Source organism: Phytophthora cinnamomi (assembly GCF_018691715.1).
Source record: "Phytophthora cinnamomi strain GKB4 chromosome Unknown Contig33, whole genome shotgun sequence".
NCBI classification, from domain to species: Eukaryota; Oomycota; class Peronosporomycetes; order Peronosporales; family Peronosporaceae; genus Phytophthora; species Phytophthora cinnamomi.
The window spans coordinates 621,671-639,118 of NW_027150966.1; the positions used below are offsets into that span (position 1 = coordinate 621,671).

The 17,448-nt window shown below is 53.1% G+C and overlaps 4 protein-coding genes across 5 annotated transcripts; 2 read left to right on the forward strand and 2 right to left on the reverse strand.

Moving 5' to 3' along the window:
* Position 1: 1 nt before the first annotated feature.
* Positions 2-1,366, forward strand: IUM83_04346 (putative palmitoyltransferase; the record flags this gene model as incomplete). The annotated part of the gene is made up of 6 exons (XM_067928416.1): positions 2-145; positions 211-313; positions 387-468; positions 552-794; positions 868-1,104; positions 1,168-1,366. The coding sequence occupies 6 exons, from the start codon at positions 2-4 to the stop codon at positions 1,364-1,366; spliced, it is 1,008 nt and encodes a 335-aa protein (XP_067792714.1).
* A 630-nt stretch (positions 1,367-1,996) lies between these two features.
* Positions 1,997-3,205, reverse strand: IUM83_04347 (Armadillo-type fold; the record flags this gene model as incomplete). Its single annotated transcript, XM_067928417.1, has 1 exon — positions 1,997-3,205. One exon carries the CDS (start codon positions 3,203-3,205, stop codon positions 1,997-1,999), a length of 1,209 nt encoding a protein of 402 aa, XP_067792713.1.
* A 6,411-nt stretch (positions 3,206-9,616) lies between these two features.
* IUM83_04348 (Zinc (Zn2)-Iron (Fe2) Permease) lies at positions 9,617-12,316 on the reverse strand (the record flags this gene model as incomplete). Of its 2 annotated transcripts, XM_067928419.1 has the most annotated exons (2): positions 10,140-10,165; positions 10,387-12,316. In XM_067928419.1, the coding sequence occupies 2 exons, from the start codon at positions 12,314-12,316 to the stop codon at positions 10,140-10,142; spliced, it is 1,956 nt and encodes a 651-aa protein (XP_067792717.1). The 2 variants fall into 2 exon arrangements, with proteins under 2 accessions (XP_067792716.1, XP_067792717.1); XM_067928418.1 differs by having other exon boundaries at positions 9,617-12,316.
* A 1,117-nt stretch (positions 12,317-13,433) lies between these two features.
* On the forward strand, positions 13,434-16,094 carry IUM83_04349 (ADP-ribosylation factor 1; the record flags this gene model as incomplete). The annotated part of the gene is made up of 2 exons (XM_067928420.1): positions 13,434-15,846; positions 16,087-16,094. 2 exons carry the CDS (start codon positions 13,434-13,436, stop codon positions 16,092-16,094), a joined length of 2,421 nt encoding a protein of 806 aa, XP_067792715.1.
* Between the last annotated feature and the right edge of the window lie 1,354 nt (positions 16,095-17,448).

The window sequence follows — 17,448 nt, forward strand, 5'->3', positions numbered from 1 at the left end:
GATGCCGAGTTTGGAGCAGCGCAAGCGGCCGGCGGCGTGCGGCACGGGCTTCAACGTGCGCCTGTGGTGCAACACGGACCCGTGCGGCGTGGTGTGCGCCGTCATCTCCTGGTTCCTGGTGCTCTACGCCGAGTGCACCGTCGTGGTACGCGGCCTAAGAGCTCTCCTCCTCCTCTTTTGATTGTGGTCTCACGCTGCTTGGCGCTGCAGGGCGTGGTGGTGTACCCGTGGATGGGTCTGTCGCCCCTGGGGCTGCTGCACATCGCCATCTTCACGGGGCTGTGCTTCTTGGCCCTCGTCTCGCACGGGAAAGGTCGGTAGCAAGAGCTTCAAGCGGGGTTCTTAAGTTCCCGATGTATTAAGCGTCGTTCCTGTGCTTGTTTCAGCCATGCTGACGGACCCTGGAGCTGTCCCCGAGTCGGCGCTTCCCGTGGCGTTGGCCCACGCGTCAAAGGACGAGATCGCGCGGTGAGAGGACGAGGTGGAGGGGTGGAAGAGCTGGACGGGTGCTGATGCTGTTGTTGTTGCCTGTTGCTGCTGCTGTGCTGCAGAATGGAGGAGCAGAGATACCGCACGTGCCGTCGGTGCCGTCAGTTTAAGCCGGGGAGAGCGCATCACTGCTCGATCTGCGATCGCTGCGTCATCAAGATGGACCACCACTGCCCCTGGGTGAACAACTGCGTGGGCCTGGGCAACCACAAGTTCTTCCTGCTCTTTATCTTCTACGTCTTCGTGCTGTCCACGTACGCGTTGACCCTCGTGTTCTTCCGTTACGCCAAATGCATCAACGAGTCGTACGTGTCGGAAGGAAAAGATTGCAGGGTGGACTGCCGTCTTGGGGTTTTGCTGACGTGTACGTTATTGTAGATGCCCCACCTATGGAGCAATCCGCGTTGTGTGCTTGATCCTGGAAGCCGTCCTCTTCGGCCTCTTCACCATGTGCATGATGTGCGATCAGTACAGCGTCATCACCACGGGAACGACGCAGATTGACCGTCTGAAGGGACAGGCTGCAGACAACCTCGGCCTGCGCGAAGTGTTCGGCGGCTCCGACTGCAAATTCTCGTTGCATTGGCTTCTTCCAGTGAACATTTGGTTTCCCACGTAAGGACCCGTGGTTTTGCTATCTGCAATTGTCGCGAAACATACTAAGCTCTTCGTTTCCAGGTCCGTCAAGAACCAGGTGCTGGGCTATGTGCTCGAGCACGAACTTATCTTTTCAGAGGACGAAGCCTCGGAGATGGATACATTCCTGGACGATGACAGCGTGTCAGAGACAGCCATTACGATGACGACGGAAACACTCGAGGGCGGATGGTCCGTGGAAAAGCGGGTTCCGGCCAGTGAAGCTTCCGATGTTGTGTAGGAGGCGTGGAAATATCGGTTCGTATAGTAATTAGTCCAGGCGTGGAGCGGTACGGGGAAATTGGCGCGCGGCTATCGCTCTGGCTTGCGATACTGGAAGCTGTTGTAGCACGGCAGACTGCTTTTTCTATTTGCCTAATGCACTCACTCCATTGTGTACTGTTCGCCTTTTTCCTCGGTTCGGAAGCGGGCCCGATGTTGAAGCGTTAGCGCCACACAAGATACGCTTTGTGCGATGGGGTTTCCCCATCCGGAATCTTGAGATCGGTTGACCCTCGTAGCTGAGAGCTTTGTGTACACAAGCGTCCATACCGAATTCTTCTCGAATGAAGCTGCATTACACGTAGTACCGATACCCACGGATGCCAGAAGCAATATGTCTGTGCGGAACGCAGATCGATGGTCGGGATCGTAGCAAAAATTGAAAAAAAGATAAAGCTTTTCATGTTAATGGTTGACACACATACACGGCCAAGAAAATAACGGACCTTGGGGAAGGTAGGTATATCTTACAAGCAAGATACGGAGGCGGGCGCTACGGCTACCTGGCTGGGGCACTACTCCTACCCGCCGAGCACGATGCGTGTCATGTACGCTGTGCAACCCTCCTCTCGATCTCCCTTGAAATTACTTAGGCGAGGACTCCAGCCTCCTTCAGGGCGCGGTGTGCGTTGCACGCGTGCTTCTTGAGCCGGGGGTCCTCAATCTTCTGCCACTCCTGAACCAGTTCAAGAACCCGACCGGCGTTTTCCGACTTGGCCAGCTCGTCGTGGTACAGCGGGCACAGTGTCTCTACCACGTGGAGACTCTCACGCTGCACCTCAGGCTTCACATCAGCGCCTCCAGCCGCGCAGTCCACAATAAACTGCCAGCCATCCGACTGAATAAATGCTTGGCGGCACTGCGGGTGATCGCAGAGCCGTGCGAGGGCGGCACTCACTAACCGAGTGACGTTCGCATTCTTGGACTGAGCCAGCGTCACCAGCTGGGGCACGAGGCCAGCCATGCCGGAGCGGGTCTCCTCAATAGTGGACATGGAGATGGCGCCAAGCACACCCTGCATCTGTGCGTCGGCGTACTTGCTCTCGAGCAATCCCTTCAGCGCCGAGACGCCGTCCTGGATGCTCTCGGGCGAGAGCGGCAGCTTGGGAAGCGGCTTGGGGGCGGCCCGCTTGACGCCGTTGGAAGACGGGGTCTTCTCGCTCAGCAGCTGGCTGCGGCGGAAGAAGCTCTTAAGCTCGTGGTAGAGGTGCATCAGGGCAGTGACGTCGCCCTCGCGGCGCTGCACCTCCACGACGTACTCCTCCTTGTTGGTCTTGAAGATGACGATGTTGAGGCTGACGCGCTGAGCGCCGCCGTTGCGGCGGTACTCAACCTTCCACTTGCACTTGTCGGCCTTGAACTCGAAGTCCGTGTCAAGCTCGCAGAGCTTGATACCCACGACACCGCACACGCGCTGCGTAGACTCAAGCTTGACGTGGAAGTGGGTGTGCATCTCGAGGCGGAACGGGGCGGGCGGCAGGTCGCGCGGCGTCACGTTCACGTACTTGGTGCGGTCCACGCGCATGCCGAACGAGGGCGAGGCGCCGGTGGCCTCGGGCTTCTTGCCCACGCCCGCCGACTTCTTGGACGCCATGTTGAACGCCATGGGGGCGGGGAAGCCGCCGCCCAGCTGCTCGAGGGGGCTGCGCTGGCCCATCAAGCCGAAGGCCGGCGGCGCGGACGCCACGGCCATGGAGCGGTAATTCAGGCGGTCGGCCTGGTCGTTAGGCGTGATCGTGCGGAACACGGCCTTCTCCTCCTGCTTCTGCTCGTCCTTGTCTTGGCGAGGGCTGCTCATGCTGCTGCTGCTGCTGGACGATCGACTACGATCTCCCTCTCTGTCTCTCTTGCGTCCTAGCGGGGATATCGGCGAATGAGACCGAGATCGGAAAAGGCGAGCTGCGAAACGCCCGGCTCTGCGCGGCCGGGCTGGCAGAAAGAACCTTCTTCCCCACCCCTAAGTGGATTTCAGCTAAAACGGAGGCTAAAACGCAGCAGAGACCGTAAAACGGAGACGGACGAATTAGGAACACGCGGAAATTGTCGGGTTTGTAGTGCTGTGTGTTTTGCAGCTTTTTGGTGGCGCGGTGCTGCGCTCTCTGTGCAGGCATTGGTACCGCTCTAATCTCGAGTGGTGTAACTCGTTGCTCCCGCTGTGGCTTCGGCGGAAGAACTCGCAACTTGCCGCCAATTGCTACACACACGTAGGTAGGGTTGGCGCGTGCATAAGGAGCCGCGTTGATGGCCGTGGTCAGCTCTACCCGACAGCCGGTTTGCGGGCTTGAGGGTAAGCGGGCGACACTTAGCGCTTGTATGCTCTTGAGCCCGCAGCGTCCGGTTTCGGCGCTTCCAGCTGACTCGTTTGCCTGCCACCCTTTCCTGCTGCCCTGTGCCGCAGAGCCACTGGGGCGTTTTGTGGAGAGGGCGGCGATAAGAACGCCAAACAGCGCCAAGTTTACCAGCAAAGATGCCCCATGAGGAGCTGCGTCTTGTGGTCTTGTCGGCGCCATTGGCACGCCGCTGTCGACGGCGAAAAAGGCTAGGCGTCAAACGGATTTTTGCCTCTCGACTTGACCACGATGATCGTTGCTATGTCATCGCCAGCTCGACGATTTTACACAGTTTGGAATCGGCTACATCAGTAAAAATTACTCAAACTGACGCTCGGTGTGTACTGTACCCCATGGCGTCAAACGCTGTACATGTAGTGATACATCTATCGTGTTTGCGAATCAAGGTACTGCATGGCTCTTTTGAATAACTTTGAATAAAGTATAGTATTTTATTCTTAAATTCGGAAATATATATAATATACTTCGAAGTCACAGACGTTGGAAAGGGCTTGCGTCCGACCAGAAGAGTGGATCGGCAGCTTCAACGAACTGGATTCCGCTTGCAAAGCAAACAGTTTCTACTGTACCATAGTGTATTGGTCCGACAGTCCCGGGCGCAAGCAGCCTGCCAACTGAATCTAAGGACCAAACATGCAGGTGCATTGGCGCCATCAGATTTTTTTCTTTTCTCGGGAATTCGGTCCGAAGTCCGGAAGTTCGCTGGCAAAGCTAAGCTAAGGATTGCCTGCTGCGTTTTGTGGGCGATCCACTAGCGGTTTTAGCAGTGGGCTTCAACGAATTAGCGCGAGGAAGGTTCGCGGAAGCCACGCCTGTCTCTGCGCGCCCCGAGCCATTCGCCGACTGCACTCCCTGCGTCGCTCAAGTCATCATCGGGTCAAGCTCAAGCAGAGTTCCATGATCGCAGCCCTTTTGATCCCTTGGCTCCGACGGGCCGTGGCCTTCGCCAGCAACGCTCCATCCTCTGCCTCCGCCAGCGTCACCCCGAGCCGCGGCGGCGCTGCTTGAAGCTGCTGAGACCGCTGAAGCCGCCGAGCTGATCCCGTGATGGCGCGAGCGCCACTGATTTAAATTTGCGTGCGCGGCGTGCATGAGCCCGACCAGAACGCGCCGCAGCCAGTCGTGGTCGCCGCGAAGCTTCGCTGCGGCCGCCGCGCGCTATTCCGGTCCGCAGTCTGCTCGCGAAACGTCTTCCCCTGGCCGCGTGTGGATGCACTGCATCATGCAGGGCCGCACGAGGCGGCCCGGCAGCAGATGGAGACACCGCCGCACGCAAGCTGCTTCACGGGAACCCGCCGGCTACGAGTGACGTGACCAGCATGGCAGGAGGGCCCGCAATACACGCACGCGTCAAAGCTTTGCAAATTGACAGTTCTAGCCCAAGGCTTACTTTCAGCTACAGCAGGCCGGATGGGTCAGCAAGTGAGTGTACCAAGAGCCGTAGACTCCCAAATGCAGTACTATTTTGAATAGGCATCTAGTGGACCAATTCACGGCCGAATGGGACTGTCCGTACTTGTTGCGGGACTTGGTCGTAGGAAACCTCCAACAGCGATGCGATGCAGCCAGCTTTAGGCCGGCCGAAAGTTCTTTACCACGATATCTGCCACTGCCCTGCCTGTGCCTACCAAACGGGAGGAGTCTCAAGCAATAGCATGGAGCCAAATCAAATCGTTGCTCTGAAGGAGGAAACCGCAGACGATCACGGACATGAGCATTACGGCTGCTTTTGGCATGCGTCCGCCGTTGTCGAACAAGAACTCTCATGAGATTCTCAAGACTCTTTCATGAGACTTTCAACACTGTTGCCCGGTTGCCATTTTCGTCGGTGGGTTCCGACATCCGTTACGATGGAGAATATTTGCGGCGCACCCCAAGTTCCTGCCACTACCGTACTTGTGAGTGAAACAGGCTAACACGCTCGGCGACCTAGCGTACAAGGATGGCTGAGAACCGGGTCGAAACGGGGAAAGTGATCCCCTTCAAGTCAGCCACAAGTGTCAGTCGGTACATCGTCTCGGGCGGGAAGAGATCGTCGGTCTATTGCGTGGATAGTGAAGGGGGGCCGAGCCGAACCATCAGCCGCATCAGCCAGCAGCCTTTGGGCGAAGAGGGAGATGTCAAGCTGTTCACTGCCAAGAGGATGCTGGTTGCCGTGTGGATGTGCGTGGGGCTCGTGCCGCTGCTGCTTCAGGCGAGGAGCTACCTGAAATTCGCGACCCCGCACAAAATTTCGCAAGATCTGGTGGTTCCAGCCACCGCAACAAAGCACACGGCCGATTTGAATACGCTGTGCCCGATGGAGGGTTTGGTGATTGCAGGTGCCTGGTGGAATGTTGGCGCCACGCACTACTACGAACTCGAGCAGGGAAGAGTGTGCCATTTTGTTGTACCGCAGTACAACATCCACGGCAACTACGTGCTAGGCACCGAGTTAACCGCACCGTCGGAGACATCTCCTGCTAGTTGCTCTGAAAACAGCTACCCCCTCGCATATTATTTCTACCACGGAAGTATCGGCTATTATGCTTTCTATGAAGAAGCCGTGGGCACCTTGTGCGCCAATGACAACATCGGCTACGTGCTCGTCCAAGGCCTCGGAAGTTACGACAGCAATGGCGCAAACTTGGCCCACGATATTGGAGATACGACATACCGACGGTCATACTGGTATGGCTTGTTCGGCTCTGCCTGGATCTTGTATCGCTCGATTTTGCTGCGACGAAGCTATATTTCTTGCAAGCGATACGGGCGAAGATGCGATCGTCTGCGGGAGCCCATGCGATTCAAAGATTCAGTAGTGTTTGTTCAAGAAAGCATGCGCCTTTCAGCCCACGGGGCTAGGAACTACCATCGGGCTGCACTAGTGTATCTACTCGTGGAGGGTTTGATGAGTGACTTGTTCATGCTTATCGCGCAAGACGGGTTGTTCGCGAGGGTGCAATACATCTCGCTGGGTTATAACCTATCGGGGGTGCTATCGATGCTATTTGAGATGGTAGAGACTATGAACTGGATGGGGGAGAAACTGCGCTGTTTGATTAAGCGGCTACTCTTCAACTACGAAACAGCATTGCTCGGAGAACTAGCCTGCTCGGCCGCGATGCAGTATTATCTCACTGGCCTCAACAGATCCAGTCTCAAAAGGACTAAACCGGTTGCAGAGGTGGTATCATACTACGTTTGGAGTCTTGTGGGTCACGGCATCATCGTGCTAGGAATCGTGTTTGTGATAACCTCGATTCGATCACTAGGGGCTATCATCAGCGTGCGATGGAGCTTCGGTTCGCTGACGCTGCTGCTAACCCCTTGCTGTGTAGACACAGCTATTGGTCCACGATGTAAGATGATTTTGTTGAGTGGCTACGTATGGGAAGACGGTAGGCTGTGCTACAAGGTCGAAACGCTGAAATCGTTTGGCTTACTCAAGATGGTGGAGGAGGACGGTACAGAATTCATTGTACTACACAGGCTACACTGGTTTGCGATTCCCAGGGGCGACTTGATGGTGATCGGAGAGATGAATGGATATTACGTGAACGCTTCCAGCGAACGGCCGTGTACAGGCATGGTTAGTATGGTTGGGAAAACACTAGGGGGTATTTCCGCTCCCAATTCTCCCACAAGGGTGGTTTTGAAGCAGCGCATGTCGATTGAGCCGTCTTAGATGAATCACGGAAACATTACTAGCCTACCACGTTATCTCATACAGCAGTAGCGCGTGTGAGAACTTGCAAATTGACATGTTAAAGTTTGCCTTTTTCAACGAATTGCATTCCAGGTTTTAAGAACCCTCACCATGTAGGTGCTTGAGTTCTGTCTACTGCAGCATCGGGTTCATCTCGGCGGCGATGACCAACTATCATAGCCACTGTAAACTTCCGACTAAAAGTGGGGACAGAGCAGTTTCAGTTTTTTATCGGGCATATGACCGCATTGCCTGGTGCTTCGCGCGTTCGCTGCAGGGCGTTGCCGAGCTAAGCGCAGGTGTCAAATGATGAAGCTTGATTCTGCCAATACAGCAGGGCCGATATTGTTGGCGACAAAGCGCTCGAATGTCCGCAGCATCAGCGTCGGATCACTTAGCTATGGAGAAATTTCAAGTGGAGCTGACAGCGTAATGGTTGCGCGCAGAATGCTGATGTGCGTGTGGTTGACGGTGGGAATGATGCCGTTGTTGTTGCAAGGAAGAAGTTACGTGAAATTCATGACGCCGCACAAACTATCAGGTGATCTAGTGGTGCCTGAAGGGGCCAAGAGAGAGACCGCGAACATCGTGGATCTGTGTCCCGTTGAAGGGCTTTACATTGCACAAGCATGGTGGAATATTGCTATTACGCACTACTACCAGGTGGAGCATGGACAGATTTGTCACTTCGTGATTCCACAGTATAATATTCACGGCTCATACATTATAGGAGCCGATAATGTAGAGCCTTATTCGACAGCTCCAGGCAATTGTGAAAACGAAAGCTACCACTTTGAGCACTACTTCTATCATGGGTCTATCGGATATTATTCCTTTTACGAAGAGGCCGAAGGCACATATTGTAAGCAAGACAAAACGTCTTATGTTCGTGTTCGAGGCCTTGGAACGTTGGATATCAATGGCGCGAAGTTGGCGGAGGACAGGGGGGATTTCGGCTACAGACGATCGTACTGGTATGGAACATTTGGCGCAATGTGGATAGTATACCGTGGTATTCTACTTCGCAAGAGCTACATAATGTGTAAGCAATACGGAAGACGGTGCGATCGGGGCTTCGACGCAAAAATGCAGTCGTGTTTATGCAGGAGAGTATGCGACTGTCCGCCCATGGCACGACAAATTACCATCGCATCGTGATGCTGTACATGCTTCTGGAAGGAATAATGAGTGATTTATTCCTGCTGATCGCACAGGATGGACTTCTTTCTAGAGTTCAGTACATCTCCCTGGGGTATAACCTGGCGGGAATACTCTCGATGCTGTTCGAGATCATGGAGAGCACCAAGTTGTGGACTGACAAGTTGCGACTTTTTTTCAAAAGACTTATTTTCAGCTACGAAATATCTCTGCTTGGGGAATTTCTTAGTGCTGGTGTAATGCACTACTATCTCTCATGGATAAACCGATCGAGTCTACGCCAGTCAAGGACAATTGCTCTTGCAGTTTCATATTACGTATGGAGTTTAGTCGGCCACGGTGCCATCGTTCTTGGACTGACAGCATTTGTGGTTAGTGTCCGACTGGTATGGGCGACTATCTATACATGGCGGTGCCACGGAACCTTCGCAGTATTGATAGCACCATGCTGTGTAGACACAACACTTGGAGTGCGCAGCGAAATGACAATGTTAGGGGGATACTTGTGGGAGGAGAACAAGTTGTACTACACAGTTGATGCTCTCAAATCCTTTGGTATCCTGAAAATGGTGGAAGAAGATGGAGCCGAATTTTTCGTAATCCGCAAAGTACACTGGGTGGGAGTACCAAGAAACGATCTGCTAGTAATTGGGTGCGTGTCAGGGCATCGTGTGGATCCCTGTAGTGAGCGCTTGTGCACAGGTTCCATCAGTTTGTTTGATCGACATCTCGGAGGTGATCTCAATCAAACCAGGTTCTCGCGACCACACACTATTCGGGTTGACAAAAACAAAGTCGCAGCGTCCCAGTACACTAAGTGTGTTGCCATCTTATATACATCACGAAGCATGTACAATACCCACATCCCCTTCGAATGTGAAGCCGTGAGAGGGCACGGAAGCACGGACACCGAATAGTTCAGCTGTATCACTGCTAATCTCCGCTCACAAAAGTCCCGACTAGTGCATGTGATGAAGGCTCGAAAATATTCTTCGTGTTACAACAAACATCTTTAGCCTGATCCGGCGTAGTGGATCAGTACCAGGCTCGACGCTATAATAGAAATGCCAACGAAGAAGGACAATACGAAGTATTTACCCTTGGGGTCAAATCGATATGCCCCTGGTAGCAGCTCCTTCGCAGCGATACAAACCAACATGCCTGCCACGACCGCATATAGTGAGGCTTGTAGTGCGTAGCTCATACCACCGGATACAGCAGCCCAACCAACAGCAGCACCAAGTGGCTGGGCAACACCACTTATAGCTGTCCATTTGAACGCTTGTAACTTGCTACCCGTGGCGTAGTAGACAGGGGCAGCAATCGCCACCCCCTCAGGCAAGTTGTGCAAGATGATTCCGATCGACAGAATTATGCCAGTCTCCATCCCTTGCAGCGATGACACGAAGAGTGCCAAGCCCTCCGGGAAGTTGTGAATTGCGATGGCAATGCCTGTCATCATCCCAGCTCGCCGATACTGCTCTTTTTGGTTTTGCGCAACTGCTAATAGCTTCGCTTCATCGTCAGATCCCGTCTCAAGTAGATTCATTTCGCGACGCGACTCCATGACACAAGGTGACGTATTAACACTAGCCACCGCAACCTCATCTTCTTTCTCATTCTGCTGGTCCCAGTATGATCCTTTCTTCTCCACCGTCATATGCACGATATACTCCACCGGAAGGATGCATGCCATTCCGAAAAGAAATGCGCCCATGGTAGCAAGCCAAGCATTACCTTGGCATGTGTTCCCGCATGTTCCCGTGCTAGCAGAAGTAGCACCGGTCTCGTACGCTTCCGGATCAGCATTTCCACCCGTCGTAAAGGCGGCTTTATAGTACGTGACAGCTTCCATCCACAAATCCGCAAAGGCGATAAAAATCATGACACCCGCAGAGAGCGCGAAAGCGACAGAAAGAGATCGCGGGTTGCCCAGAAACATGAGCTTATCCACGGATATGACGAGTATAGACATTGAGGTCGCAATTGCACCAAGCACGCTCATACCCATTGCAGACAATATAACCGCTGTGGTGATTTCATTTGTAGTGGAAGTCGATCCATCGTCGTTTGGGGCATCGTCATCGCCATCCGTGAGCTGGAACAAACTTAACATGTTGTTTTCCTCATGCTCCAGAATATGGCAGTGTGCCACGTACGGCTCGGAGGTGTCGAAGTTATATTCGGTAGCACCACGCTCGCTGCCTTCAACTAAAAATTCGTCCGGAGTGCAGGCAACATAGCAGATCTGGGTCACTGTGGTTGAGGCACGACTTGATCCTGCATTTGGAATCACCACCACGTCCTTGAGCGCATTGGTGTCGACTTCGTCGTCGCTGGCGCCGCACTGAGCATTCACTACATGCCAGTGGAAAGGGTGTGGATCATCGGTCGGGTTCTGAAAGTGCCATTTCTCAACTTTGCCTTTCGTGCAGTCGAGGGTATTCTTGATGGTGGTGGAGTTAATTTCCATGCCACGGTACCGGATCAAGTTCTTGATCGGGCAGTTCGTGGACACGTCCATTTCACCCAAGATGATCGATCGATTCTTTCCGCCAAGCTCTTGGTACAGCTTCTTGAGATCCTTGCGCTGTATCAAGGTAGAAGGCAAGGTGCGCGTAGTCATTGTGTCAGTCTTGAGCTCTGCAGACACGCGGAACTGCATAACACGCGGGTCGTAGGTCGTAGTAACAGCCACTGTGGGGATATCTACAATATCGTAAGTAGTGCCATCGGTATCACTTGAAAAATCGCAAAACAATTCCACTCGCTCAAAAGGATAGACCGTCAAATGTGTTGGTACATCCTCAGGCACCTGCACAAACCCAGAGTCCTTCGCGATAAGCTTGCACTGATCCGCAAAAGGTACTGTCAGATTGTAGTGTCGAGCATTGGCACCGTTCGTGATGCGCAGACGAACTTGAGCTGAAGGAACATTGACGTACGGCATAACAACACCATTCACCGTGTTTACAGAACCGTACGATTCGGGTACCCATCGTGTAATGCCCGTTTGGCAATTGTCATCGGAGTACATCAGCGCTCCCGTGTCGTTGATCAGCCGATCGGCGATCATGATAGGGATATCGGTCTCCACATCCACGTTTATCCCCACCTCTCTATCAGTGTCTTGAATCACGTAAATTCCCATCAGTCCGGCCCACGCGTTAAGACGAGTGAGCCCATTCGCGTGGTCATGATAGAGCTTGGTAGACGCGGACTGGTTGTTGAGATACACAAACTTCTGCGACTGGTTGTTGTAGATTGTGCGCAGCGGCAACCCGTCGTACTTGGCTGGTGATTCGAGGCCGTGCACGTGCACGACAGTGGGAACCCCGCAATACGGATAGCAATGGGACTCGGCGATGGCGATGCTGGACTCCACGTAGTCGTCCAGGAGATGCGGCGTCAGCAGCTCGTTGTACCACGTAACGGAAATGGGGACACCTCGAGCCACCTTAATAGTTGGGCCCGGAAACGTCGGGGTGGAATTCTTGAGCGCGTAGCCGTAGATGTCCCCGGAGACGGAGCCGTCCTCCGTCCAATTATGCGAGGCACGGCCGATCTGCATATCGATGTCCCCACCACTCGTCATGTCGATCACGTCGGGAATCACCAGAGCGCTGGTGTAGGCGTCCCAGTCGCTCTTCAAGTTCGTCAGCGCGTGGGCCGGCGACAGAGCGAGCAGCAGAATCGAGGCGAGCGCCCTCATCCTGACAGGCAATGCGGCTTCTGGTGCTGGTCGAGAAATGGCAAGTTGTGCCGTTTCAAAGGGCAGTCGGAGAGAGCAATGCAAGCCACGAATGTCATCATCGGGATGGACCAATGGAGCCACAGACGTCGAGTGAGGCGGCGAAAGGCACGCTGCCAGCAACTACAGCAGGGGCAGTGCGTGTGTGCTAGGCCAATCGGTGACTATGAAGTCGGTAGCCACTGACCTCACGAGCCCAAGCTTCATGTTGCCGACAGAAGAGGACTCCCACACGCTGAACGTATCGACACTTTTTAATGTACAGTAGTGTTTCGGTAGCTGCTGAAGCTGCACTGACATGTATCTCACCTTTGTGGCCAATCAGGGATCCCGAAAACTAAATATTCAAAACAATATAAAAGCGCGACAGGTGTTCACAGGCTTTGAAAATACACAATAAAAACTCTTTGAGAGTTTTTTTTTATTGTCGTAGCATGTTATCTTATTCAGTTATTCATTTCCTCACCACGAAGTAGGCCAAACACTATCTATTTTCCTTGCTCCGCTTCAGTTGATTTATATTGTATTTTCGGGATCCCTGTGGCCAATGCAGTGAATCTGCACGCTGATGCTATTTAGGCCCCAAAGCAGCGACGTAAGGCTGTGAAGACGATGACGAACGGCGATTTCAACCAGCTCGTGCGATCGACTTACATGTGAGTTTCGAACGGATTCGTGGCGAAGATATAATAATGGTATTGGACTTCACGTCTTGCCAGTGAACACCATCGACGTAGCTCGAAAATAGCGCCCGGTTTCCTCACCTTCATAGGATGAAGTTATCCATAACTTGGGTTGCAGCACGCACTGGCAAAGCGAGGGAGGTTCCAAATTTACTCCACCTGAAGAGATAAGGTTGGAGAGCAAGCGTCCTGTGCAGGTCGAGTTGCTGAGGCAGGGCCAATCACAGCTGCTGTTTGGCTCCCCCCTCTTAAATAGCGGACGCAACTCCCGTTACAGGAGCAAGACTCTTGTTGTCTACATCACAATCTAACAGTCGGCTTGGCGCTCGGAACGGTTGAGAGTTGGTGAGGTGGTTTACAGCTAGCCCGGGACGTGAGAGCAAGCGCGAGTCATCATGTCCGAGTCGGAGCCCAAAAGCCCGCGGGTGACGAAGGAGAAGCGCAAGAAGCAGTCTTCCGCCATCGTCGCGGTTGTCAACACCCCAAACGAGGAGCCCGCGGTCTACGCAGGCGAGCAGCACTCTTTCGGTAGAAATGTGGACGCCGGCGTCGATAAGGTGCACCGGCGCTCGTCCAGCGTCCACCACCACAACCAAGACTCGCCATCAGCCCCGGAAGTGAGTGACATCAAGCCACAGGATGACAAGGAGTTCGAGTTTGTGTCCCCCCGACAAAACACCAAGACTGGACCTCGCTACGACGCGATTGCCGTGCTGGTAGTCATGTCGTTCAAGGTGCTTGTGGCTCCGATCATCTTGATTGCGATCTGCGTCAATTCGCCATACTTGCAATCACCATACGTCTTCCGAGCCGCAAGTGAGAGCTACCTGGGCTACGAGAAGCTGAACAGTGACGTCACGTACGACTGTCCGAAATGCGGAGTCACTTGTGAGCGATCGGTGCTGCAGCTGGCGCAGTTCAAGCAAGACCCGATGATGGGAAAGCCCGCCTTCGGCACTCTACGCACCGACACATTCGAGGGCTACAATAGCACTTTGAGTGACAGTGCGAAAGCTTTGATTGAAGAACTGGACAGTGCCAATGCAGTCTGCGGCGATGGAACTTCAGATTGGGGGGACTCACTTATCTTCATTTCAGCGGATCCAAAGTTGATCGTCAAAGCAGTGCAGGTTCTTGGACTACCGGTTTCCAACGACATGGTTGCAGAAGTCACAGCGGCCGTCTCGGGTAGTTGTACCTCGCGCTGGACGATTGAGGCCCGACTGAAGACGTTCATGTTCCAGCCCATTCCTCACATTAACGAATTCTCATCCATTCTGGCCGCTGATCTGACGATTTTTCCAGAATCATTGAGTTGTCGAAAGGAAGTGGATAATTATGATAGCAACACAGTGCTAACCCGTGCATTCGTGTCAGAGGGTCTAGACCAGACCAGAAATGCCCCCAACACGCTGCGGCTGTTCCCGTACAACTTCCCCTGTATCATCAACGTCGTCGGAAGGACCGTGGCGCCAGTTAGTGATGCACAATCGACCGATGTCGTTGTCCAACCGATGCTTCGTGGGTACTACGGCGGTTGTTTCGTTCACCTCGTGAACACTTCCGGCATCTACATCGATGAAAACTGCGAGATCAGTTCTCTGTGGATCGATTACGGCTTGATGCTCCAAGCCCCTGATGATATCCCGCTGTGCAGCACTGAAGGTATCTGTGTTCACAACTACTACAACTCGCAGTGGGAATGGGTATCGACGGAAAATGGCGTCAGTATCAAGATGAGTTACAACACGATCCGATCGCGGTATGCTGACAAGGTCGAGATGAGTGTGCTGCCAGGTATTGTGATCATGCAGATTCTATTGATGAGCATGCTGAGTATGTATCAAGTAATGGGCCAGAAGCAGTCCGTGCTGCTCAGCCAGATCTGGGCGTACCGCTGCCAAAATGGTCGCATGCAAGCCATGTACCTGCTCCAGATTGCCTACCACTTGTACCGCGAATCGGACACGTACTATCTGGCGCTTGGCACGGGTACAATGTCCGTGGAGTGTGTGTGGAACCTCACATTCTGTGTGATGGCGTTCTCGTACAGTTTCGTGAACATTGTCAAAAGTCGCACGGGTGAGCAGCAGCTAGATCGGCACTTCCGTCTTTCATGGGAGATGGTTCTTCTCATCGTCACGGCCATCGTCGCCAATGCGCTCATTTCGATTCGCTACACCAGTCTCAGTTACATTTTTGCAATCAACTCGAAGACGTTGCTGAGATCTGGTAGCGGTGCAGGTATCTGCAAACTCACGGACTCGTGCATTGTTTTTAGCGTGAACATTGCTGTCGTGATTGCCGCATTTGCTATGGTGGTGTGGGGATCGACAGCCTCGGTCGCTTACGTCTTAAGAACTCGCCACGACCCCCACCCTGTCGAGGACTTCAAGTCTTGGTTCATCTCGTGGAAGATTGCATTCGAAGTCACGCTTCGACCTCCACCAAAGACCAAGACCAAGACGCTGAACCACGGAGCCTCCGTCGTGAACCTGACGGATGCCACGTCCTTCGAATGCTACTGCATTGGCGAACACTTCCGGTTCATGTTCAACGACTGTGAAGACATCTCGCACGTGAAGAAGAATAATCTGCGGGTTCCAACTGCCGAGGCCGTGCTGCTCTCTGGTTTCGTGTACCGCGGTAAGTTCCTGTACCGAGCGGACGATGTGGTCCTGCTGTTGTTTACGCGTTTCGCGCCAAACTTTATCCTGAGGACATTCAACGTGCTGATCGTGCGCTGGGACGTGAATCCAACGACGTACGCAGTTTCGCGCCCTACAGTCTGTTTGTGGACAGAGGTCGGTACAGACTGGCGAAACAAAACCAAACCGTTCCCCTCCGCGTAGATCACAAAGAGAGAGATCAAAGTATGAAGGCAACAATCAGGTTTATTCCTTCCTGACTCCAAATAAATAACTTTCATTACCAAGTTGAAGTGACCATCACTCTAGTGCGCACTCGAATGGCGTTCCGCATTCTCCGATTTGCCAGCCATTGCACAGGTGCACGATGGAGCAGGTGACGCCTGTTTCTCGCGTGGAGCTGGATGAAGCAGCAGTGAGGCCTCCGCGGTATGGCATCCTCGCGCCGGGCAGAGCAGAGTCGATAGCGACAGGAGCAATATCTCGCAGTGCTCTCACGTCGAGTCGAGGGGGATCGAGGGGCTCGACTTCCACGGAGATCGAGTCCAGATCTTCTTTCCTCATCGCTGCAGTGGCTGAAAATCGCGCCCGCGAAATAGGTCATTCGGAGGGCGAGCAAGCGTTTCACGAGGTGGCTCTAACGATAGTTTAACTTCTCAGGGATTTGTGCGATCGACTTGGTGTCGCCCTATGAGCTGCTACTGTGGACGGTGATCGACTCGCATTCTTACGTGGATACCATGTCACTGCTTCAAGCTTACCAGGTAAAAAAAATGCGAGTGCGATTTGCGTTACAGTAAGAAGCTAAAACTCGGCATGACGTTTGTGTGAATTAGCCTGTTGAAATCCTCGTTGTCGAGACGTCCAAATCTCGCAAAATCAACGATGAAATCGCTAAGCGCTTTTCTGGATCGAACTGTCGAGTTGTGCCTCTGGCGCGAAAGTACTTCGAGTACGTTGGTCAGGTGTGATTTGCTTCACGCTCTTTTGTTTTCTAACCCTTGCCACCGGTATTGGGCCACTTAGTCAGACCAAAGGAGCGGAAGATATCAAACGTGTGATGGCAAACAACGTTGACATCAATATAGGGAGGGTACGGTTACATCCCGTTTAGCGCCGTTATTGATTGTCTCCACTCACACCCTCTCTACCATCATTGCAGAATTACGTTGCTATGGCCTCGGTGGCATGCGTGATGAAGTATATCGAGTACATTCAAGGGGTGTACATCGCGGAGAAGACCATGAAGGCAATCTCGGATTCTGACCTTTTTTTTAGATCTAACTCAACTGACAACTGCTGTCATCTTGGGTAGGTTGTACTGAGCCCGTCTACGCGCAAACTTCTCATGGACCAAGCGACAATTTCAGCATTGGAGTTGGTTCAGGGCACACGAGGGAGAAATGACAGTCAGGTATGCTGCTCGACAAGCATGTCACGCACACTACGTTTGCACTGTTAAAATACTTTTGTGTAACATTATTTGCTAGTCTCTCAGCAGAATGCTAAATAACACGCAAACGTCCGCTGGAAATCGCCTCCTGAGATCAACGGTAAGGCCCGTGGACTGCAAGAGTATTATACGGCGAAGCTGACAATCTTTCTTGAGTGACTAGATGCTGCAACCTACATGCCATCTAAAAACAATGTGCTGTGCATCCTGAGTACTCTTTCTGTGTCGACGCACTCCATTTCTTACAGTTGATTTGATTCAGTCAAGCACGCCAAGAAGTTGTCGGGATCTTCCTGGATAACCCCGCGT